Source organism: Anguilla rostrata, chromosome 12 (genome assembly GCF_018555375.3).
Source record: "Anguilla rostrata isolate EN2019 chromosome 12, ASM1855537v3, whole genome shotgun sequence".
Classification (NCBI taxonomy): Eukaryota; Metazoa; Chordata; class Actinopteri; order Anguilliformes; family Anguillidae; genus Anguilla; species Anguilla rostrata.
The window spans coordinates 39,432,544-39,457,654 of record NC_057944.1 but is presented as its reverse complement, the minus strand read 5'-3'; the positions used below and the strand labels follow the sequence as shown (position 1 = coordinate 39,457,654).

General features: G+C 39.5%; 4 protein-coding genes across 4 annotated transcripts; 3 read left to right on the top strand and 1 right to left on the bottom strand.

The window, feature by feature from the left end:
- The first annotated feature begins 8,583 nt into the window (after positions 1–8,583).
- LOC135235480 (olfactory receptor 8I2-like) lies at positions 8,584–9,942 on the top strand. Its single transcript, XM_064300921.1, has one exon. The coding sequence runs from the start codon at positions 8,732–8,734 to the stop codon at positions 9,659–9,661; it is 930 nt and encodes a 309-aa protein (XP_064156991.1). The 5' UTR covers positions 8,584–8,731; the 3' UTR covers positions 9,662–9,942.
- Positions 9,943–13,424: 3,482 nt separating this feature from the next.
- On the top strand, positions 13,425–15,176 carry LOC135236770 (olfactory receptor 1-like). The gene has a single exon (XM_064303302.1). It carries the CDS (start codon positions 13,681–13,683, stop codon positions 14,608–14,610), a length of 930 nt encoding a protein of 309 aa, XP_064159372.1. The 5' UTR covers positions 13,425–13,680; the 3' UTR covers positions 14,611–15,176.
- Positions 15,177–18,410: 3,234 nt separating this feature from the next.
- LOC135236303 (olfactory receptor 1E16-like) lies at positions 18,411–19,674 on the top strand. The gene has a single exon (XM_064302573.1). The coding sequence runs from the start codon at positions 18,461–18,463 to the stop codon at positions 19,388–19,390; it is 930 nt and encodes a 309-aa protein (XP_064158643.1). The 5' UTR covers positions 18,411–18,460; the 3' UTR covers positions 19,391–19,674.
- A 2,535-nt stretch (positions 19,675–22,209) lies between these two features.
- LOC135236302 (olfactory receptor 1E16-like) lies at positions 22,210–24,544 on the bottom strand. Its single transcript, XM_064302572.1, has one exon. The coding sequence runs from the start codon at positions 23,990–23,992 to the stop codon at positions 23,045–23,047; it is 948 nt and encodes a 315-aa protein (XP_064158642.1). The 5' UTR covers positions 23,993–24,544; the 3' UTR covers positions 22,210–23,044.
- Positions 24,545–25,111: the final 567 nt, after the last annotated feature.

Genomic DNA, 25,111 nt, shown 5'->3' with positions numbered 1-25,111 from the left:
CAATTACCACTCCACCATCACGCCTCAGAAGGTAATGCAATTGCTTATTTTTACCTGGCTTTTATCCATTTGTGAAGCAGTTGTTTTGGTGGGTCTTGTAGCCAGACTACCCCTCTGCAGATACAAAATTGACAAGATTTACTGCACAGCTTGGGCAGTGGTGAAGCTGTCATGTGTGGACACCACTATCAACAACGTATACGGGTACATGTGCATGATTTTTCACTATTCACAGGTAGTGCTGATCTTTATTTCCTATGTCAATATCATAAAAGTCTCTGTGCGATCACAGGCAGATCGGAATAAGTTCATGCAGAGCTGTTTTCCCCATTTCATCGCAGTGACCAGCTTCTTGTTCGCATTTCTTTTTGACGTCTTGTTCGCTCGCTATGGTCCCACCAGCCGTTTGCAGGCTCTCCGCAATGTCATGTCCCTGGACTACCTCGTTGTTCCACCGCTCCTAAATCCCCTCATTTATGGCCTCAGACTGAACCAGGTCCGCAGGAGAATATTTAGAATTCGCAGCCGCAAAATACGTGCCATGAAATGAATATTCTGTCTACTTTGCTGTCCAGGATGGAAAAGATAGCTTTAAAAATAATAATAATAATAATCCGTGATTGATTGAATTTTACATTTGGAGCTGATATGTGGGCGTTTGTATTGTCATGAGTCGACTCGTCTCATTTAGCCTACTACCTACTATCTTCATGATGATGGATTCATTTTTCTTGTGAAGTGATTTTGTTAGCGAACCCTGTATAGCCTACTTTAATTCATTCTCTCGTAGACATGCAGGAATGTGACTGACATATAGTGTCCTGCGCATTTTTTAAATTTACGCAATGAAACTGCTTCATGTTTAAAAAAACCGCAATCCTTCGTTAGGTTTTCCAAGCGGATAGGCTAAATGGTCAGCCGCGCACCTTCCAAGCGCCTGTAAATTAAACACGTTTGAATATAGGACTACCCTACATCATCTGTAAAAAAAAAAAAAATTTTAATTAACGATAAATTCAATATATCGAAATAAATTGCGTTAAAAAATCCTATGCTGCAAAGAATGCCGTATATCGTGGAAGTTGACTGCGTATCGAATACATTTATTTTTACTAAGGGAATTGGGATTTAGTTGATGAACAAGGGACACATGGACGACGACGCTGAACCGGACGAAAAGACGTAGGCCCTAGATCATGCATTGTGTGGATTACCTCTGGCAGCTCCCCAGCACGTGCTGCTGTCAGCTGCAAAACTCACGGGACCGCGGCCTTGACCCCAAGCAATCGTCCTGTTCAACCACTACCATGGCCCAGTCAGTGCGATTTGAGGAGGGGATTCCCACAAAAAATCCAGCTGTACTCATTGCTTCAAGAAAATGTGCGTGGATGTTTCTCTCCCCAAATATATCAATGGCATTGTAAATTACGTAATATATGCATTTTCATATTTTGTGAAATTTCCACAGCTTGAATAAAGGAGACTTTGAGAGGGAGGGATTTATGATTGCCAAAGTGATATATAGCCTATAACCCAACTAACACAGCTTACATTACTCAGCAACTAACATGTTACATTTTCTTTTACCGTCCGTTCATACTGATGGATATTCATTGCGGCCGTAGGCCTGCAGATTAAGTTGCTTTCCCAGAGATATAATGACATTGTCCTGTGTGGGATTCACATCTGCTACTTCTAAACCCAGTACTCTGCAATTATACCATTATCCTGCAGTGTCACTCCGGCTGCTGAAAACTTCTGTTCATTAGTTCAGCTGTTAACTAAAAATTGCTCCACATCATTAAAAATGAAGGAATTATCCAATAAATCACCCTAATTGATAACCTGTATTGATAGATCCGTGTAGAATGACAGTCTTTTGTCTCCCCATGTTGGGAGGCCATTAGTAACTGATCAAATTAACATAATCTTAAATAGAGTCATCATGCTTAGTACTTGTTTGCAAATCTCTTGCATTCCGTAACTGCCCAAAATCTGTGACCCATAGAGATCACCAGACTCTGGGTATCTTCCCTGGTGATTCTCTGCCAGGCCTGTACTGCAGTCGTCTGCTGTCCCCATTTGTTTCTGGACTTTTTGCCTTCAGTTTTGTCTTCAACAAAGTGAAATGTATGTTCTGTTGGATTTTGGTTGAGGTGATTAACTTAGCCAGTTAAGAACATTCCAGTTTGCCCTGAAAAACTCCTTGGTGGCTTTATCACTATATCTGGGCTCTTTGTCCTACTTCAAGATGAAGCTCCAACCAATGAGTTTTGAGGCACTTGGTTTGATTAAAGCAGTTAAGATGTTCATTTACCTTTCAGAATTCATCCTGCTGCTGTCAGTGACATCGTAATAAAGAGTAGTGAGCCAGATCCAGTAGCAGCTATACTGGATAAAAAGTGGATAAATTCAAAATATGGAGAGGGCTAAAGACAGGGGAAGGAGAAAATGACGTGACCTAGGTTTTGGCTACCACCTCTGGTTCACAAGTTGGAATCACTATTCATTTAGCATGTATATGATAGATTATCTACATCTAATCAGTTAGAAATGTTATTGGCATTAATGATTGAATTTAAACCTGTCAGATACAAAATCCTATAATTGTTCGTGTTATATAATTCAGTTTTACTCAGTTCTATAGACAACATAGTTGGCTAGCTAACTGGCCGGGTGCTTCGCATCGGAATTCATTCATAAACCAGGACCTAGTTCATTTTAGCGTTTAGTGATCTGTCTGACTAACGATGAACTCTGACGCAAATACTTTAGAAAGGGCATCGCGTAACATGAGTGCAACGCTTGTCAACAATAAGGAAATGTAGTATTTTTGAGCGGAGTGATTTATAAAGCGTTGTACTTTCTTAAATTCTTCCCTAAATAAACTGACTATTACCATTATAGGCCGAATTTTTACTAGGGCGGCCTATTTTGGTTTAAAAAATGATCCAAAATGGCCATTCAATCCTACACATGACACTTTTTAAAATACAATGAAACAATATAAACAATTTTCACAAAACAGTTTGACTTAATTATTTTATTGAATTTTTAAAAGTGCCATGCGTAGGATAGAATGGCCATTATAGAGGATTTTGCTATCTCATAATTACAAATTGCTACAGTAAATATGCGCAAAATCAGTAGGCTACTTGAATACATGGGAATGTCTTCTTCAAGAGTATATTGGACTTTGCAGAAAACAGTTTGACTTCATGATTTTATTGATTTTTAAAAAGTGGTTTGTATAAAATTGAATGCCCATTTTGGCGGATTTTAAACACTCAACCACAGTTGCATGAATACCTGGGAAGCAGGGCTTAAAAACCCTAGTTGAGTTTTTTAAAAACTACTTGATTTGATTATTTTATGGAATTAATAAAACGGCATGCATTTAACTTAATACTGTTGAAGTAACCTATTTAATCCTGCATTGTGGAGTATTTATTTATTTGTTTGTTTGTTTATTTATTGGAGTATTAAAAGCGCAAGTATTTTTAAGTGCGGATAACTTGATCAATCTTTTTTCAATCTCTGCATGTGGGTTGTCGAGAACGGGCATGAAGAAGAGCGTATACGCGTAAACAACTCCTAACCATTGGATTGCCATCGCTCCCTGACCAGTGCATGTCATCGCTGGTTGTTATTGTTTCCTATGGAGAAAGAGGCAACGTTGGTGGATCATACTACCCAACCAAGGCATGGTATCTGTCATCTGCCCCTGTCCCGTAGAGAGTCTGTGCACGCCATTCCAAACGCCGCTGTGTACAGGCCGGTGATTGGCTGGTAATTCTCAATGGCGCTTGACGAAGTCCAGATATAAAGCCTGACGCATTGAACATAGACATTAACAATTTCTATGTGTTACTTTCTTTGGCTTGAATGTCAGGAAATTATTTCATCATTTTAAAATATATGAAGGTTTCTATGTTATTTTGAAGACCTGTCGGCGGATTTCAAATGACAAATATTGTAAACAAATAATATTCGAGCTTGATGATTTTTGGGTAGGAAATCTGCAAGCCTTGCAAACAGGCAGTCTTATCATTGTTCACAATCTTTTTCAGTTAGTGGTGCAAGCGAGCACTGGAACAGCTAACGGAAGAACATCTCGGAACCTCACTCCTGCTATAAAACTACCATGGAGAATTCAACTAAAATACAATTTGTTCTACAAGGATTAAACGAGACAATGTCAAGCAAACAAACATACTTTTTCCTCGCTCTGTTTGTTTACCTTTTCACTGTTTTAGTGAACGTGACTTTGATTACAACAATTCTTTTGGAGAAAACGCTCCATGAGCCCATGCTTATATTTCTGTGTAACTTGTGTGTAAATGGGATATTTGGTGCCTCTACATTTTATCCCAAAATACTGGTGGACCTTTCATCTGACTTGAGTGTTATTTCGTATGAAGCTTGCCTGGCCCAAATATTTGTATTATCCTGCTACATACACTTAGAATTTACTACGTTAGCAGTAATGGCTTATGACAGGTATGTCGCGATATGCAAGCCGCTCAATTACCACTCCACCATCACGCCTCAGAAGGTAATGCAATTGCTTATTTTTACCTGGCTTTTATCCATTTGTGAAGCAGTTGTTTTGGTGGGTCTTGTAGCCAGACTACCCCTCTGCAGATACAAAATTGACAAGATTTACTGCACAGCTTGGGCAGTGGTGAAGCTGTCATGTGTGGACACCACTATCAACAACGTATACGGGTACATGTGCATGATTTTTCACTATTCACAGGTAGTGCTGATCTTTATTTCCTATATTAATATCATAAAAGTCTCTGTGCGATCACAGGCAGATCGGAATAAGTTCATGCAGAGCTGTTTTCCCCATTTCATCGCAGTGACCAGCTTCTTGTTCGCATTTCTTTTTGACGTCTTGTTCGCTCGCTATGGTCCCACCAGCCGTTTACAGGCTCTCCGCAATTTCATGTCCCTGGACTACATCGTTGTTCCACCGCTCCTAAATCCCCTCATTTATGGCCTCAGACTGAACCAGGTCCGCAGGAGAATATTTAGAATTCGCAGCCGCAAAATACGTGCCCTGAAATGAATATTCTGTCTACTTTGCTGTCCAGGCTGGAAAAGATAGCTTTAAAATAATAATAATAATAATAATAATCCGTGATTGATTGAATTTTACATTTGGAGCTGATATGTGGGCGTTTGTATTGTCATGACTCGACTCGTCTCATTTAGCCTACTACCTACTATCTTCATGATGATGGATTCATTTTTCTTGTGAAGTGATTTTGTTAGCGAACCCTGTATAGCCTACTTTAATTCATTCTCTCGTAGACATGCAGGAATGTGACTGACATATAGTGGCCTGCGCATTTTTTAAATTTACGCAATGAAACTGCTTCATGTTTAAAAAAACCGCAATCCTTCGTTAGGTTTTCCAAGCGGATAGGCTAAATGGTCAGCCGCTCACCTTCCAAGCGCCTGTAAATTAAACACGTTTGAATATAGGTCTACCCTACATCATCTGTAAAAAATTTTTTTTTTTAAATTAACGATAAATTCAATATATCGAAATAAATTGCGTAAAAAAATCCTATGCTGCAAAGAATGCCGTATATCGTGGAAGTTGACTGCGTATCGAATACATTTATTTTTACTAAGGGAATTGGGATTTAGTTGATGAACAAGGGACACATGGACGACGACGCTGAACCGGACGAAAAGACGTAGGCCCTAGATCATGCATTGTGTGGATTACCTCTGGCAGCTCCCCAGCACGTGCTGCTGTCAGCTGCAAAACTCACGGGAACGCGGCCTTGACCCCAAGCAATCGTCCTGTTCAACCACTACCATGGCCCAGTCAGTGCGATTTGAGGAGGGGATTCCCACAAAAAATCCAGCTGTACGCATTGCTTCAAGAAAATGTGCGTGGATGTTTCTCTCCCCAAATATATCAATGGCATTGTAAATTACGTAATATATGCATTTTCATATTTTGTGAAATTTCCACAGCTTGAATAAAGGAGACTTTGAGAGGGAGGGAAATATGGTTGCCAAAGTGATATATAGCCTATAACCCAACTAACACAGCTTACATTACTCAGCAACTAACATGTTACATTTTCTTTTACCGTCCGTTCATACTGATGGATATTCATTGCGGCAGTAGGCCTGCAGATTAAGTTGCTTTCCCAGAGATATAATGACATTGTCCTGTGTGGGATTCACATCTGCTACTTCTAAACCCAGTACTCTGCAATTATACCATTATCCTGCAGTGTCACTCCGGCTGCTGAGAACTTCTGTTCATTAGTTCAGCTGTTAACTAAAATTGCTCCACATCATTAAAAATGAAGGAATTATCCAATAAATCACCCTGAATGATAACCCGTATTGATAGATCCGTGTAGAATGACAGTCTTTTGTCTCCCCATGTTGGGAGGCCATTAGTAACTGACCAAATTAACATAATCTTAAATAGAGCCATCATGCTTAGTACTTGTTTGCAAATCTCTTGCATTCCGTAACTGCCCAAAATCTGTGACCCATAGAGATCACCAGACTCTGGGTATCTTCCCTGGTGATTCTCTGCCAGGCCTGTACTGCAGTCGTCTGCTGTCCCCATTTGTTTCTGGACTTTTTGCCTTCAGTTTTGTCTTCAACAAAGTGAAAAGTATGTTATATTGGATTTTGGTTGAGGTGATTAACTTAGCCAGTTAAGAACATTCCAGTTTGCCCTGAAAAACTCATTGGTGGCTTTATCACTATATTTGGGCTCTTTGTCCTACTTCAAGATGAAGCTCCAACCAATGAGTTTTGAGGCACTTGGTTTGATTAAAGCAGTTAAGATGTTCATTTACATTTCAGAATTCATCCTGCTGCTGTCAGTGACATCGTAATAAAGAGTAGTGAGCCAGATCCAGTAGCAGCTATACTGGATAAAAAGTGGATAAATTCAAAATATGGAGAGGGCTAAAGACAGGGGAAGGAGAAAATGACGTGGCCTAGGTTTTGGCTACCACCTCTGGTTCACAAGTTGGAATCACTATTCATTTAGCATGTATATGATAGATTATCTACATCTAATCAGTTAGAAATGTTGTTGGCATTAATGATTGAATTTAAACCTGTCAGATACAAAATCCTATAATTGTTCGTGTTATATAATTCAGTTTTACTCAGTTCTATAGACAACATAGTTGGCTAGCTAACTGGCCGGGTGCTTCGCATCGGAATTCATTCATAAACCAGGACCTAGTTCATTTTAGCGTTTAGTGATCTGTCTGACTAACGATGAACTCTGACGCAAATACTTTAGAAAGGGCATCGCGTAACATGAGTGCAACGCTTGTCAACAATAAGGAAATGTAGTATTTTTGAGCGGAGTGATTTATAAAGCGTTGTACTTTCTTAAATTCTTCCCTAAATAAACTGACTATTACCATTATAGGCCGAATTTTTACTAGGGCGGCCTATTTTGGTTTAAAAAATGATCCAAAATGGCCATTCAATCCTACACATGACACTTTTTAAAATACAATGAAACAATATAAACAATTTTCACAAAACAGTTTGACTTAATTATTTTATTGAATTTTTAAAAGTGCCATGCGTAGGATAGAATGGCCATTATAGAGGATTTTGCTATCTCATAATTACAAATTGCTACAGTAAATATGCGCAAAATCAGTAGGCTACATGAATACATGGGAAGGTCTTCTTCAAGAGTATATTGGACTTTGCAGAAAACAGTTTGACTTCATGATTTTATTGATTTTTAAAAAGTGGTTTGTATAAAATTGAATGACCATTTTGGCGGATTTTACCATCCCATAATTCCCTATTCCTACTGTAAAAACACTCAACCACAGTTGCATGAATACCTGGGAAGCAGGGCTTAAAAACCCTAGTTGAGTTTTTTCAAAACTACTTGATTTGATTATTTTATGGAATTAATAAAACGGCATGCATTTAACTTAATACTGTTGAAGTAACCTATTTAATCCTGCATTGTGGAGTATTTATTTATTTGTTTGTTTGTTTATTTATTGGAGTATTAAAAGCGCAAGTATTTTTAAGTGCGGATAACTTGATCAATCTTTTTTCAATCTCTGCATGTGGGTTGTCGAGAACGGGCATGAAGAAGAGCGTATACGCGTAAACAACTCCTAACCATTGGATTGCCATCGCTCCCTGACCAGTGCATGTCATCGCTGGTTGTTATTGTTTCCTATGGAGAAAGAGGCAACGTTGGTGGATCATACTACCCAACCAAGGCATGGTATCTGTCATCTGCCCCTGTCCCGTAGAGAGTCTGTGCACGCCATTCCAAACGCCGCTGTGTACAGGCCGGCGATTGGCTGGTAATTCTCAATGGCGCTTGACGAAGTCCAGATATAAAGCCTGACGCATTGAACATAGACATTAACAATTTCTGTGTTACTTTCTTTGGCTTGAATGTCAGGAAATTATTTCATCATTTTAAAATATATTAAGGTTTCTACGTTATTTTGAAGACCTGCCGGCGGATTTCAACCATGTAGTTCTTTGCATTTAATTCAAATGACAAATATTGTAAACAAATAATATTCGAGCTTGATGATTTTTGGGTAGGAAATCTGCAAGCCTTGCAAACAGGCAGTCTTATCATTGTTCACAATCTCCTTTTTCTGTTAGTGGTGCAAGCGAGCACTGGAACAGCTAACGGAAGAACATCTCGGAATCTCACTCCTGCTATAAAACTACCATGGAGAATTCAACTAAAATACTGTTTGTTCTACAAGGACTCAACGAGATAGTGTCAAGCAAACAAACATACTTTTTCCCCGCTCTATTTTTTTACCTTTTCACTGTTTTAGTGAACCTGACTTTGATTACAACAATTATTTTGGAGAAAACACTCCATGAGCCCATGCTTATATTTCTGTGTAACTTGTGTGTAAATGGGCTATGGGGTGCCTCTGCATTTTATCCCAAAATATTGGTGGACCTTTCATCTGACTTGAGTGTTATTCCGTATGAAGCTTGCCTGGCCCAAATATTTGTATTATACAGCTACGTTTTCTGTGAATTTACTACATTAGCAATGATGGCTTACGACAGGTATGTCGCGATATGCAAGCCGCTCAATTACCACTCCACCATCACGCCTCAGAAGGTAATGCAATTGCTTATTTTTACCTGGCTTTTATCCATTTGTGAAGCAGTTGTTTTGGTGGGTCTTGTAGTCAGACTACCCCTCTGCGGATACAAAATTGACAAGATTTACTGCACAGCTTGGGCCGTGATAAAACTGTCATGTGTGGACACCACTATCAACAACGTGTACGGGTACATGTTCATGATTTTTCACTTTTCACAGGTAGTGCTGATCTTGATTTCCTATGTCAATATCATAAAAGTCTCTGTGCGATCGCGGGCAGATCGGCGTAAATTCATGCAGAGCTGTTTTCCCCATTTAATCGCAGTGATCACCTTCTTGTTTGCATTCATTTTTGACCTCTTGTTCGCTCGCTATGGTCCCACCAGCCGTTTGCAGGCTCTCCGCAATGTCATGTCCCTGGACTACATCGTTGTTCCACCGCTCCTAAATCCCCTCATTTATGGCCTCAGACTGAACCAGGTCCGCAGGAGAATATTTAGAATTCGCAGCCGGAAAATACGTGCCCTGAAATGAATATTCTGTCTACTTTGCTGTCCAGGCTGGAAAAAATAGCTTAAAAAAAAAAAAATAAATAATAATAATACGTGATTGATTGAATTTTACATTTGGAGCTGATATGTGGGCGTTTGAATTGTCGTGAGTCGACTCGTCTCGTTTAGCCTACTTCCTACTATCTTCATGATGATGGATTCATTTTTCTTGCGAAGTGATTTTGTTAGCGAACCCTGTATAGCCTAATTTAATTCATTCTCTCGTAGACATGCAGGAAATGCGCCTGACAGACAGTGGCCTGCGCATTTTTTAAAATTTACGCAATGAAACTGCTTCATGTTTTAAAAAACCGCAATCCTTCGTTAGGTTTTCCAAGCGGATAGGCTAAATCGTCAGCCGCGCACCTTCCAAGCGCAAACCCAATAATTTGCGATTATACCATTATCCTGCAGTGTCACTCCGGGTGCTAAGAACCTCTGTTCATTAGTTCAGCTGTTAACTAAAAATTACTCCGCATCATTAAAAATGAAGGAACTACCCAATAATTCACCCTGACTGATAACCACAATTTTATGAATGGTTATGTACCCTGTGGACCTTAATAAAATGTAATTATATTTTTTGAATGTGCCAACTTTTTTGTTTGCAATTTTCATTTTCATTTCAATTTTCATTTCCTCTTCTTTGCAGCACTCATTACAAAGCAACTTCTTTCTGAAAATAAAAGACCTTACATGGACATGACCTCACTGCAAATATTATTATTATTATTATTTTAAATAAATAAATAAATGAGCCCATTTAAGAACTTACCGTAATCCATTTAAAAATATTACAAACACTTTCATTTAAGGTAATTGTATAAAAGGGCCACATGTTGTAGATTTAATTGTCTGTTTCCTGTGCTGACCATCCCTCCTCATTCCAACTCACACTGTAGTTGCCATAAAAAATAAAATAAATACAAACAGTTTATTCTGGTTTACTGCCCCAACTACCTCCCCCAACTACTTACATGACTTGTCATAAATCACCAAGACCACGCCCATATAATCAGACTGCAAGTCATGATTTGCCCTCTGACCTGACCATCACAACTACTGTCCATTGACCTTAAGGCCAATGATCTTAAGGACACAGGTACAGTAGAAGGTAACTGTACCCCTCCCAAATGATCAGCTCCCCACCCAGACCAGAAGAGATAAGATCCTAAACAGGACAGACAATTCCCCAGGCTTTTTAGTATGTGGTGTGCGTCAATATCGATGTAAGTAAAAACGTTATATGCATGTTAATTTCTCCATGAGAATATATGTAGTTGTATAAGGTTAATCTGTTTAACAACTGCGGTTCTTTTATCCTTGTAACGGTCCATTACATTTATTTGGTCCACACATGAATTAACCGTATAGGCTATGCATTTACCGCTTTATGTTTGATTCAAATATAAGCATCGGCACGCAAATGTTATTTAATTACTGGTTGTCAAGTACATTATTGCTGCGATTTAACTGTAGTATTCAAAATATAACAGGCATGCCGGTATTTCTGGTCTGATAACTGCGCGGTCCACGTTTAAAAGTGTATTAAAACCCGCATGCGCGGACCATACAAGATGGCAGCGCCCTGTGTATTGCTTTTAGAATAGCCATCTAAATAACTACAGTGAGTGTTTAGCCTGCGTGAGTTAACTTGTAAGTGGCTACTGCAGGTTAGCGCTGTTATAGCTTTCTATCTGAAGAAAGACACGTTTTCAACGTACAAAAATTCCAAGTTACTGACACATATAAAGCACTGTAAGTCATTAACCATTGCAAAATCTAGGCCTTCCATTAAACGTTATGATATCAAAATTACACCAAGTTACAACAAACAATATTGGCTATCTCAGCTAACACAAATTAAACATGCTGTATTCCAAAGCAATGCTGCTACCCAGTGCTTCCTAAATTCTTTCAAGTAACATGGCCCTGTGCTTTTTCATCATACCGTGTAAAGAGAATGTGGTCATTCAAAGCATATCGGTCATATTGAAGTGTGAAATGTCAATCATTTATAATGGGAATAATCTTACTGAAAAATTTCAGCTGTTTTACAGTAATGTATGGTTTTTGTACACAGTATGTTTAAAGAACTGTGTGTATGCTGGTGTAACTAAACGATTGACTGGTGTACGTAAATGTCCAATGGGGAGACATATTGTTTGTGGGCTTACGGCATTGTGATGATATAATCTCGCAAGAAAAAGAAGAAGAAGAAAAAGAAGGGAAAAATCGCAAAATTCCATTAGGTTTGGGGCTTTATTGTGCAGAGGTGTAAAGTTGTTTGTGAATTCTGTCTGTTGAAAGGGGGAGAGAAGGTACAACATTTAATGTTGTAAAGGGCTGAGAGTCTGTGGTCAGTGTGGGTATTTCTGTAGGTGCTGTATGGGTATGGGGCATGCCGCCCGGCCAAAGCATAACTTGGCGGGATGGCATACCTGCCATCCCAATAATACAAAAATGAAAAAAGTGAAATGGTTCAGACTCAAATCTATTGATTTTCCTAGCTTTTCATGTTCACCTTATAGTGCTTATATATATATATATTTTTTTTTTTTTTGCATATCGACAAGGTGACCAACAGGTGGCAAATGCATCACATGAATATAAGAATCTGGACATTCATATACAAAAAAAAAAAAAAAATCCTTGATTTGCAGGAAATATTTTAGCTACACCTGTTTCAGTCACATGTTTAAATGCATACTTTTTGTAGTTTATATTACTAGCTAGCTGAAGGGAAGATAGAGTCTAAAGAGACGCATCTTCAGACCATGGTGGTAAATGAGCAGAGACCGAGTTCACCCGGATACCAGGAAGTGCAGTTTATCATTTTTTCCCCCCCACAACATTAGCTTTTACATTACATTACATTACATTCATTTGGCAGACACTTTTATCCAAAGCGACGTACAAAATAGTGGATTTCATGGTCGTAGACAACTGCTAAACACGGGTTCAGTAAGGTACAATACTTATTTTGTACAGCTATTTCTAGCCAAGAACAGTGAACACTATTCTGGCCTAACATCTGCAAAGCCAACTAGGCAGAAGAATAAGCTACAGTATTAGGACATGATGCATGTGATGTGTCACTGAATGGGTAAAGTGAGTTATGAGGAAAAACAAATGTGTGGGTGTGAAGATTAGCCAGAATGCTTCATTGAGAAAACAATGTATAAAATTAATCAGGCATATTACAATATGAGTGAGTGACCAGCAACGGTCCTCATTTTCTACCCATTCAGAACAACCAGAGGCCGTTATTAAAATCACTGTGATGAGTCAAATGATGGAAATAATGGCCCCCTGATGTGACAGTTTCATGCTTCAAACTTCAGTACTTGATGAAGTGATGGTTAATCACTGTGCATGCCACTGAGAGACAGTATTGCATAAGGTGTGTGTGTGTGTTTGTGTGTGTGGTCATGACAGATTTAATGCATATCCATCTACGCCCCCCCCCCCCCCAAATCCAGATGGGGCCCCACATTGGTGCACATGGAGAAGGTGGCCTGTTTTCATTTTTTGCTCCTGTCGCTTAGAGAGTCTGTGATTGGCTGGTAATTCTCAATGGCCCTTAACAAAATTCAGATATAAAGCCAGACGCGGTGAACTTAGACATTAAATATTTCTGCGTGTTACTTTATTTGTGCAGTTAGAAATAAACTAAATGAGGACTTTAGCCCTTTGGCTTAAATGTCAGCAAAGTATTTTATTTTTTTATTATTTTCCGATATATATGAAGGTTTCTATGTTATTTTGAAGATCTGTAGTAGGATTTCAACCATATAGTTCTTTGCGTTTAATTCAGATGACAACTATTGTAAGTAAATAATATTAGAGCTGGATTATTTCTGAGTAGGAAATGTGCAGGCTTTACGAACAGGCAGTCTGACCATTGGTCCCAGTCTCTTTCTTTCTGTTTGTGGTGCAGGAGAACACTGGAACAGCTAACACAAGAACATCTGGGAACCTTACACCTGCTATAAAACTACCATGGAGAATTCAACTAAAATACTGTTTGTTCTACAAGGATTAAACGAGACAATGTCAAGCAAACACACATACTTTGCTGTCACTCATCTCGTTTACATTTTTACAATTATAGTGAACCTGACTTTGATTGCGACAATTATTTTGGAGAAAACGCTCCATGAGCCCATGCTTATACTTCTGTGTAACTTGTGTGTAAATGGGATATGCGGTGCCTCTACATTTTATCCTAAAATATTGGTGGACCTTTTATCTGAATTGAGTGTTATTCCGTATGGAGCTTGCTTGGCCCAAATTTTTGTATTATACAGTTACATATTCTGCGAGTTCACAACGCTATCAGTGATGGCTTATGACAGGTATATCGCGATATGCAAGCCGCTCAATTACCACTCCACCATCACGCCTCAGAAGATTGTGAAATTGCTGCTTTTGACCTGGCTTTTTTCCATGAGTGAATCGGCTATTGCAGTGATCCTGATAGCCAGATTACCTCTCTGTGGATTCAAAATCGAAAAGATTTACTGCACAGCTTGGGCAGTGGTGAAGCTGTCATGTGTGGACACCACTATCAACAACGTATACGGGTCCATTCTCGTATTTTTTCACATTTCACAAGCAGTGCTTATCTTAATTTCTTATGTTAATATAATAAAAGCCTCTGTGCGATCGCAGGAAGAATGGAATAAATTCATGCAGACCTGTTTGCCCCATTTAATCGCATTGACCAGTTTCTTAATCGCATTCGTTTTTGACGTCATGTACGCTCGCTATGGTCCCACTAGCCGTTTCCACACTCTCCGCAATGCCATGTCCTTGGAGTACCTCATTGTTCCACCGCTCCTAAACCCCCTCATCTATGGCCTGAGAATGAAGCAGATCCGCCGGAGAATCTTTAGAATTCGCAGCCAGAAAGTACATGCTCTGAAATGAATATCGTGTCTACTTAGCTCTTTTTAATTTTAATTTTTAAAATCCGTGCTTTGAATTTTACATTTGGAGCTGATATCGGTTTTGCTCTGTCTGAGGTACGACCTAAATCGTCATTAAGATGGATTCATTTTTCATGTGAAGTGATTTTGTTAGCAAACCCTGTATAGCCTTAATTCTCTCGCGCACACACAGGTATGTGCCTGGCAGACTGTAGCCTGCACAATTTTAGGCTCGGCATTTGCACAATGAAACTGCTTCATGGTTAAAAACCGCAATCCTTGTCCCGCGTTAGGTTTTCCAAAGCGTAGATAAAAGGTTAGGCGCGCACCTTCCGAGCGCCTGGATGTTAAACACGCTTGAATGGGAAAATATTTCACATATCAAGAAAAAACATTCTCGTCACATTTGGTAGTTAGCTAGCTACCAATATAAACGAAAAAGAGTGCTCAAAACGAGTGACTGAAACAAGTGCAGCTAAAATATTTTCACGCATTTGCCTCCTATTTGTAACTTTATCTAAAGAGGTGAGACCACACCTGAACTTCCTTCTTTTAAGCCCCAGTGAAGACCAGCTGTTGCCAAAACTTGTTGGCTTCTTAAATAATATTACAGCCATTACAATAAAGTCTTTTTAATCCATTCCTCTCTTTGTTTTCATTTTTGGATAGCCATTCCTGTTTTTTGGCTGAACCGCAACAGCGGGGCCAGCCCTACAATGTCTACGAATGTCTGTGACTGAGTGCCTGAGTGACTGGGTGATGAAGTTACACCATTGGTCGGCCGGGTTATGAAGTTACACCATTGGTCGGCCGGATCACGTGTGTTAGGTCCAGCCATATACTAGATTTTAACCTGGTCATGTCTTTACTGTTGCTTTGTTCCCCCAGTTCCAAGATCACCAATCTCTAGAGAGCATACATCTCTACTATACGTTTTCATAAGAGCACACCATTTTTTAAATTCCATTTTAAATCAAAGATTTTGTTCAGTGTTATGAACTGAAATGGGGAGCTACCCAAGAGCTTATCTATCAAAGACTGTAGGGTTATTTGCTGTGCTCATTCAGGGTCGAAATGCACAGGTTCAGGATCTCTTGCTGTCACGGCGGGGTAGCGGTAAGAATACAGAGTCTGAACGTCCAGTTTATATTTTGATGACATACACAACACAACAATATGATCTCAATCTGCGGTTGGTATTGTATTTGAGGGTGATGTTTTCAAGGTGTGTGGTTTCAGGGCATGGTTGCTAAAAAGGAAGCGGTGTATACATACTTTATAAACAAGGTGATTATTTCCAAGTGTAGTAACATATACAAATAAAGAAAGCTTATCTGACTGCAATGTAGCTGTATTTAAAAGGCATTTTATTGTGAATCTGAACATAGCAATAATATTATCAGCCATTTATACAGTGCTATAACTACACTAACCTGCAGTAGTCACTTAGATGCTAACTGTAGCAGGCTAAACACTCTCTGTAGTAAGCTAGGTGGCTATGCTAAAAACAATACAGAGGGCACTGCCATCTTGCCATGGGCTGCGCATGCGCGTTGCAATACACTTATAAACGTGGGGTGCGGGTTCATCAGAGCGGGCCTACCGGCATGTGCTGTTATATTTTAAAGATGGATGACATGCCTGCCATCCCAATACTACCGTTATATCGGAAACGGCGGCAATAATGTACTTGACAGCCAGTAATTAAATAACATTTGCGTGCCAGTGCTTACATTTGAATCAAACGCGTAGGCCTGTACATTAGGTATTCCACATGTGGACCATTAAGAACGGCAGTTGTTAATCAGATTAACTTCATACAGTCAGATATATTCCCATGCAGACAGTAACATGCATATAACGTTTTTACGTTCATCGGTATTGACGCACACCAAATACTGAAAACCCTGGGGAATTCAGGAACTTATCCCTTCTGGTCTGGGTGGGGAACTGCTAATTTGGGATGGGTACTGTCGACTTATACTGTACCTGTGTCCTTAACCTCGCTGGCCATAAGGTCAGTGGACAGCAGTGATAGAGAGGTCAGAGGGCAAATCAAACTTGTAGTCTGATTATATGGGTGTGGTCTTGGTGATTTATGACGGGCATTGTAAGTAGCAGGAGGGATCTACTTGGGGCAGTAAAACACAATAAACAGTTTATGATGACTGCAGTGTGAGTTGGAATGAGGAGGGATGGTCAGCACAGGGATGAAATATTGTACATGTGGCCCTTTTATACGTCATCTCTCTGGAAAGCAGGGAATTCTGGAGAATTTTGAAACGGCTCGGGCGTAGGTTGTTCGGAACACGTTGATGACGCCAGAGGGCAGTGATTGGTTAATAGGAATGTTGTTCCAAGAAAAACAGCTAGATTGCATCTGGCGTCATCCCAGCACCCCCGCACACAGGGACATGGCTGTGTTTCCACAGACTCAACATTGTCACGAGAACAAATAATAAAGTCAGAACTTGCCAGCTAGCTCTGAGCCGTTTTCTCTAGTTAGTTATGTATTTGACACAATTGAACAATCTAGTACTTTAATGATTGTTTTGGTAACCTACTGATAGCTAGCATCAAAGTTTAAATTCCTGAACTCTTACTTGTTTCTCTTAGGGTCCTGAGCGCTCTGCCTCAGTCACTTCTGATGCTTCTGTGTACAGTACCTAATTTGTACTGAACACCAAATGTGTAAGTCTAAATAACAGGCCTCACAAAACATTTCTCTGCTTATTTATTCCCATATCAAAGATGAAAATATATGTATTGGATTACATTTTTGGAAGTACCTAAGAAAAGTACTAATGTTGGAAAAACTCAGGAACAAACTACAAATTGTGCTTTTAATTTTAACATAAAATGAGATCGATGTGTCAATTTTATTACTGTCTGGTTTGGATACAAATAGCAGCCTCAACACAGGTGAAATAGAGACTCATTCCAGCTTGCATTTGTCTGGGCTATCCAACTCTGAATCGATCAAAAAGACAATGTTTTCATACACAAGGCAACATGACCCATGACCCACAATGTTCTGCACAAAACTAAAACATAATGTAAGCCAAACTAGGCCACTAGCCCAAGACAGGCTTGTATTACTTCTGGGAATATCTGAAACTGTGCTGCATCAGAGAATCCTATAGTTCCTTACTGTCTACTGTTCTCTGATAATTGTTGTCATCTAGTCATTTGTACTTGATAAAGTGATGGATAATCGCTGTGCATGCCACTGAGAGACAGTATTGCATAAGCTGTGTGTGTGTGTGTGTGTGGTCGTGACAGACTTGTGTATATCCATCCACCCCCCCCCCCCCACCCCACCCCCCCCCCCAAATCCAGATGGGGCCCCACATTGGTGCACATAGAGAATGTGGCCTGTTTTCATTTTTTGCCCCTTTTGCTTAGAGTGTCTGTGATTGGCTGGTAATTCTCAATGGCACTTAACAAAATCCAGATATAAAGCCAGACGCGGTGAACTTAGACATTGAATATTTATGTGTGTTACTTTATTTGTACAGTTAGAAACAAACCAAATGAGGACTTTAGCCCTTTGACTTGAACGTCAGCAAATTATTTTATTATTTTCCGATATATATGAAGGTTTCTATGTTATTTTGAAGATCTGTTGTAGGATTTCACCCATATAGTTCTTTACATTTAATTCAGATGACAACTATTGTAAGTAAATAAAATTAGGGCTGGATTATTTCTGAGTAGGAAATGAGCAGGCTTTACAAACAGGCAGTCTGGCCATTGGTCCCAGTCTCTTTCTTTCTGTTTGTGGTGCAGGAGAACACTGGAACAGCTAACACAAGAACATCTGGGAACCTCACACCTGCTATAAAACTACCATGGAGAATTCAACTAAAATACTGTTTGTTCTACAAGGACTGAATGAGACGATGTCAAGCAAACACAAATATTTTGTCGTCACTTTTCTCGCTTACCTTTTTACAATTTCAGTGAACCTGACTTTGATTGCGACAATTATTTTGGAGAAAACGCTCCATGAGCCCATGCTTATATTTCTCTGTAACTTGTGTGTAAATGGGATATTTGGTGCCTCAACATTTTATCCTAAAATATTGGTGGACCTTTTATCTGAATTGAGTGTTATTCCGTATGAAGCTTGCTTGGCCCAAATTTTTGTATTATACAGTTACATATTGTGCGAGTTCACGACGCTAACAGTGATGGCTTATGACAGGTATATCGCGATATGCAAGCCGCTCAATTACCACTCCACCATCACGCCTCGGAAGATTGTGAAATTGCTGCTTTTCGCCTGGCTTTTATCCATGAGTGAATCGGCTATTGCAGTGATCCTGATAGCCAGATTACCTCTCTGTGGATTCAAAATTGAAAAGATTTACTGCACAGCTTGGGCAGTGGTAAAGCTGTCATGTGTGGACACCACTATCAACAACGTATACGGGTCCATTATCACATTTTTCCATATTTCACAAGCAGTGCTGATCTTAATTTCTTATGTTAATATAATAAAAGCCTCTGTGCGATCACAGGAAGAATGGAATAAATTCATGCAGACCTGTTTGCCCCATTTAATCGCATTGACCAGTTTCTTAATCGCATTCGTTTTTGACGTCATGTACGCTCGCTATGGTCCCACCAGCCGTTTCCACACTCTCCGCAATGCCATGTCCTTGGAGTACCTCATTGTTCCACCGCTCCTAAACCCCCTCATCTATGGCCTGAGAATGAAGCAGATCCGCCGGAGAATCTTTAGAATTCGCAGCCAGAAAGTACATGCTCTGAAATGAATATCGTGTCTACTTAGCTGTTTTTAATTTTAATTTTTAAAATCCGTGCTTTGAATTTTACATTTGGAGCTGATATTGGTTTTGCTCTGTCTGAGGTACGACCTAAATCGTCATTAAGATCGATTCATTTTTCATGTGAAGTGATTTTGTTAGCAAACCCTGTATAGCCTTAATTCTCTCGCACACACACAGGTATGTGCCTGGCAGACTGTAGCCTGCACAATTTTAGGCTCGGCATTTGCACAATGAAACTGCTTCATGGTTAAAAACCGCAATCCTTGTCCCGCGTTAGGTTTTCCAAAGCGTAGATAAAAGGTTAGGCGCGCACCTTCCGAGCGCCTGGATGTTAAACACACTTGAATGGGAACATATTTCACATATCAAGAAAAAACATTCTCGTCACATTTGGTAGTTAGCTAGCTACCAATATAAACGAAAAAGAGTGCTCAAAACGAGTGACTGAAACAAGTGCAGCTAAAATATTTTCACGCATTTGCCTCCTATTTGTAACTTTGTCTAAAGAGGTGAGACCACACCTGAACCTTCTTTTAAGCCCCAATGAAGACCAGCTGTTGCCAAAACTTGTTGGCTTTTTAAAAATATTATAGCCATTACAATAAAGTCTTTTTAATCCATTCCTCTCCTTGTTTTCATTTTTGGAAAGCCATTTGTGTTTTTTGGCTGGACCGCAACAGCGGGGCCAGCCCTACAAACGCGAATGTCTGTGACTGAGTGCCTGAGTGACTGGGTGATGAAGTTACTCCATTGGTCGGTCGATTTTTGTAGTTACACCATTGGTCGGCCGGATCACGTGTGTTAGGTCCAGCCATATACTAGATTTTAACCTGGTCTTCTCTTTACTGTTGCTTTGTTCCCCCAGTTCCAAGAGCACAAACTTCTAGAGAGCATACATCTCTACTATACGTTTTCATAAGAGCACACCATTTTTTAAATTTCATTTTAAATCAAAGATTTTGTTCAGTGTTATGAACTGAAATGGGGAGCTACCCAAGAGCTTATCTATCAAAGACTGTAGGGTTATTTGCTGTGCTCGTTCAGGGTTGAAATGCACAGGTTCAGGATCTCTTGCTGTCACGGCGGGGTAGCGGTAAGAATACAGAGTCTCAACGTCCAGTTTATATTTTGATGACATACACAACACAACAATATGATCTCAATCTGCGGTTGGTATTGTATTTGAGGGTGATGTTTTCAAGGTGTGTGGTTTCAGGGTATGGTTGCTAAAAAGGAAGCGGTGTATACATACTTTATAAACAAGGTGATTATTTCCAAGTGTAGTAACATATACAAATAAAGAAAGCTTATCTGACTGCAATGTAGCTGTATTTAAAAGGCATTTTCTTGTGAATCTGAACATAGCAATAATATTATCAGCCATTTATACAGTGCTATAACTACACTAACCTGCAGTAGTCACTTAGATGCTAACTGTAGCAGGCTAAACACTCTCTGTAGTAAGCTAGGTGGCTATGCTAAAAACAATACAGAGGGCACTGCCATCTTGCCATTGGCTGCGCATGCGCGTTGCAATACACTTATAAACGTGGGGTGCGGGTTCATCAGAGCGGGCCTACCGGCATGTGCTGTTATATTTTAAAGATGGATGACGTACCTGCCATCCCAATACTACCGTTATATCGGAAACGGCGGCAATAATGTACTTGACAGCCAGTAATTAAATAACATTTGCGTTCCAATGCTTATATTTGAATCAAACGCCTAGGCCTATACATTAGGTATTCCACATGTGGACCATTAAGAAGGGCAATTGTTAATAAGATTTACTTCATACAGCCAGATATATTCCCATGCAGACAGTAACATGCATATAACGTTTTTACGTTCTTCGGTATTGACGCACACCAAATACTGAAACCCCTGGGGAATTGACCATGCAATTCAGGAACTTATCCCTTCTGGTCTGGGTGGGGAACTGCTAATTTGGGATGGGTACTGTCGACTTATACTGTACCTGTGTCCTTAACCTCGCTGGCCATAAGGTCAGTGGACAGCAGTGATAGAGAGGTCAGAGGGCAAATCAAACTTGTAGTCTGATTATATGGGTGTGGTCTTGGTGATTTATGACGGGCATTGTAAGTAGCACGAGGGATCTACTTGGGGCAGTAAAACACAATAAACAGTTTATGATGACTGCAGTGTGAGTTGGAATGAGGAGGGATGGTCAGCACAGGGATGAAATATAGTACATGTGGCCCTTTTATACGTCATCTCTCTGGAAAGCAGGGAATTTTGGAGAATTCTGAAACGGCTCAGGCGTAGGCTGTTCGGAACACGTTGATGACGCCAGAGGGCAGTGATTGGTTAATAGGAATGTTGTTCCAGGAACAACAGCTAGATTGCATCTGGCGCCATCCCAGCACCCCCGCACACAGGGACAGCTGTTTCCACAGACTCTTGAGGAACAATAATTAAGTTCAGTACTTGCCACTAGCTTGAGCAATTTCTTCTATTAGATTGTGTTTGGTACCATGAACAATCTAGTACTTTAAGATGTTTTGGTAACCTACTGATACTACATCAGTTTAAATTCCTGAACTCTTACTGTTTCTTGGTCCTGAGCGCTCTGCCTCAGTCACTTCTGATGCTTCTGTGTACAGTACCTAATTTGTACTGAACACCAAATGTCTAAGTCTAAATAACAGGCCTTACAAAACATTTCTTTGCTTATTTATTCCCATATAAAAGATGAAAATATATGTATTGGATTACATTTTTGGAAGTACCTAAGAAAAGTACTAATGTTGGAAAAACTCAGGAACAAACTACAAATTGTGCTTTTAATTTTAACATAAAATGAGATCTACGTGTCGATTTTATTACTGTCTGGTTTGGATACAAATAGCAGCCTCAACACAGGGGAAAAAGAGACTCATTCCAGCTTGCATTTGTCTGGGCTATCCAACTCTGAATCGATCAAAAAGACAATGTTTTCATACACAAGGCAACATGACCCATGACCCACAATGTTCTGCATAAAACTAAAACATAATGTAAGCCAAACTAGGCCACTAGCCCAAGACAGGCTTGTATTACTTCTGGGAATATCTAAAACTGTGCTGCATCAGAGAATCCTATAGTTCCTTACTGTCTACTGTTCTCTGATAATTGTTGTCATCTAGTCATTTTTATGAAAACATTTCTGCAGCAGGTGGGATATTGCATTTGTTCCTCTGCTAGGTGATTTCCATTATTTCTCTTTCTGTGTTTTCACAGCATGGTGTGTATTGTGCATGGATGCATCACCAATGCAGTCAGTATGTTTTTAAAATAAAAATAACACCTTTGCACAAAACACAAGATGTGATATTTATATAAATTCAGATCACATCAGTGAAATACAATACGTTACTTATTACTAAGTCTGTAAATGATTTGTTCTGTGCATTTTTTGATGTTTTATGTTTATTGTGTAGGCTATTGTGTGCCAAGCACAACCAATCGGCCTACCTGTATGTGTGCAAGAAAAATAGAATAGGCTATACAGGGTTTTCAAACAAAATCACTTCACAAGAATAATGAATCCATCTTTATGAAGATTTAGGTAATAAGTGCGACGACTCGACTAATAATTCAAATGCCTATGTATCAGCTCCAAATGTAAAATTCAATCACTCACGGGTTTACAAAAAATCTATCTTTTGCATGTGTTTTCTGGCTGAAAATTCTAAAGATTCTCCGACGGACCTGGTTCAGTCTCAGGCCATAGATGAGGGGATTTAGGAGCGGTGGAACAATGAGGTACTCCAGGGACATGCCATTGCGGAAAGCATGCAGACGGTTGGTGGGACCGTAGCGAGCGTACATGACATCAAAAACGAATGCGATCAAGAAACTGGTCAATGCGATTAAATGGGGCAAACAGGTCTGCATGAACTTACTCCGATCTTCCGGTGATCGCACAGAGACTTTTATGATATTAACATAGGAAATCAAGATCAGGACTGCTTGTGAAATGTGAAAAAATGTGAGAATGGACCCGTACACATTGTTAATAATAGTATCCACACATGACAGTTTTACCACTGCCCAAGCTGTGCAGTAAATCTTTTCAACTTTGAATCCACAGAGCGGTAATCTGGCTACAAGGCCCACCACAACAACAGATTCACTGATGGATAAAATCCAGGTAAAAATCAACAATTTTATGACCTTCCGAGGTGTGATGATGGAGTGGTAATTTAGCGGCTTGCATATCGCGATATACCTGTCATACGCCATCACTGATAGCGTTGTGAACTCGCAGAATATGTAACTGTATAATACAAAAATTTGGGTCAAGCAGGCTTCATACGGAGTAACACTCAATTCAGATAAAAGGTCCACCAATATTTTGGGATAAAATGTAGAGGCACCACATATCCCATTTACACACAAGTTACAGAGAAATATAAGCATGGGCTCATGGAGCGTTTTCTCCAAAACAATTGTCGTAATCAAAATCAGATTCGCTAACACAGTGAAAAGGTAAACAGGAAGAGTGAGGAAAAAGTATGTTTGTTTGCTTGACATTGTCTCATTCAGTCCTTGTAGAACAAACAGTATTTTAGTTGAATTCTCCATGGTAGTTTTATAGCAGGTGTTAGAGTCCAAGATGGTCTTGCGTTCCAGTGTTGTCTTGCACCTCAAAAAGAAAAATATGAACAATGATAAGACTGCCTGTTCGTACGGCTTGCAGATTTCTAACTCAGAAATAATCTAGCTCTCATATTATATGTTCACAATATTTGTCATTTGAACAAGAAGAGTGACGACAAAGTATGTGTGTTTGCTTGACGTCGTCTCATTCAGTCCTTGTAGAACAAACAGTATTTGAGTTGAATTCTCCATGGTTCTTGCATCTTCCAGTGTAAGTTTCTCCTGCACCACAAACAAAAAAAGGAGACAGTGAACAATGATCAGACTGTTTGTAAGGCTTGCAGATTTCCTGCCCAGAAATCATCTAGCTGTAATATTATTTGTTCACAATATTTCTCATATGAATAAAATGCAAAGAACTATATGATTGAAATTTTACAACAGTTCATCAAAAAACCTTCATATGTCAGAAAGTAATTAAATAATTTCCTGATGTTCAAGCCAAAAGGCTGAAATCCCCTTATTTGGTTTGTTTCTAACTGTCCAGAGAAAGCAACATGCAGAAATTTTGAATGTTTATGTTAACTGCATCAGGCTTTATATCTAGATTGCTTCAAGGGCCATTGAGAATTAACAGCCAATCACCAGCCTGTACACAGCGGCGTGTGCAGATTATCCAAGGTACAGGGGCAAAAAATGAAAAAAGGTTACGTGCATTAAGTCTTACACACACAAACACACACACACACACACACACACAGGTAATGCTGTGGAAAAAAAGTAATAAATTGCACTTCCTGCCATCCAGGTGAATGGTTCTTGCTCATCTCCACCCTTGCTCCCCAGTGGTGGAAAAATTTTCCATTCCTCTACAAACCACTCAGTCACTGCCCATTTTCCACCATGGTCTGAAGACTAATCTCTTAAGATACAGTTCCCTGTATCTTGATCTTCTAGCTTTTTCATGTTACACTTGTATTTTCATCTAGCACTTATGTTGCATTTGTACATCATCTTAATGTTGCAGCTCTTTATCATATCTCTTCTTCATGCCTCACTTCATGTCTCACCTGTATAGACAAGGTGACCAACAGGAGGCAAATG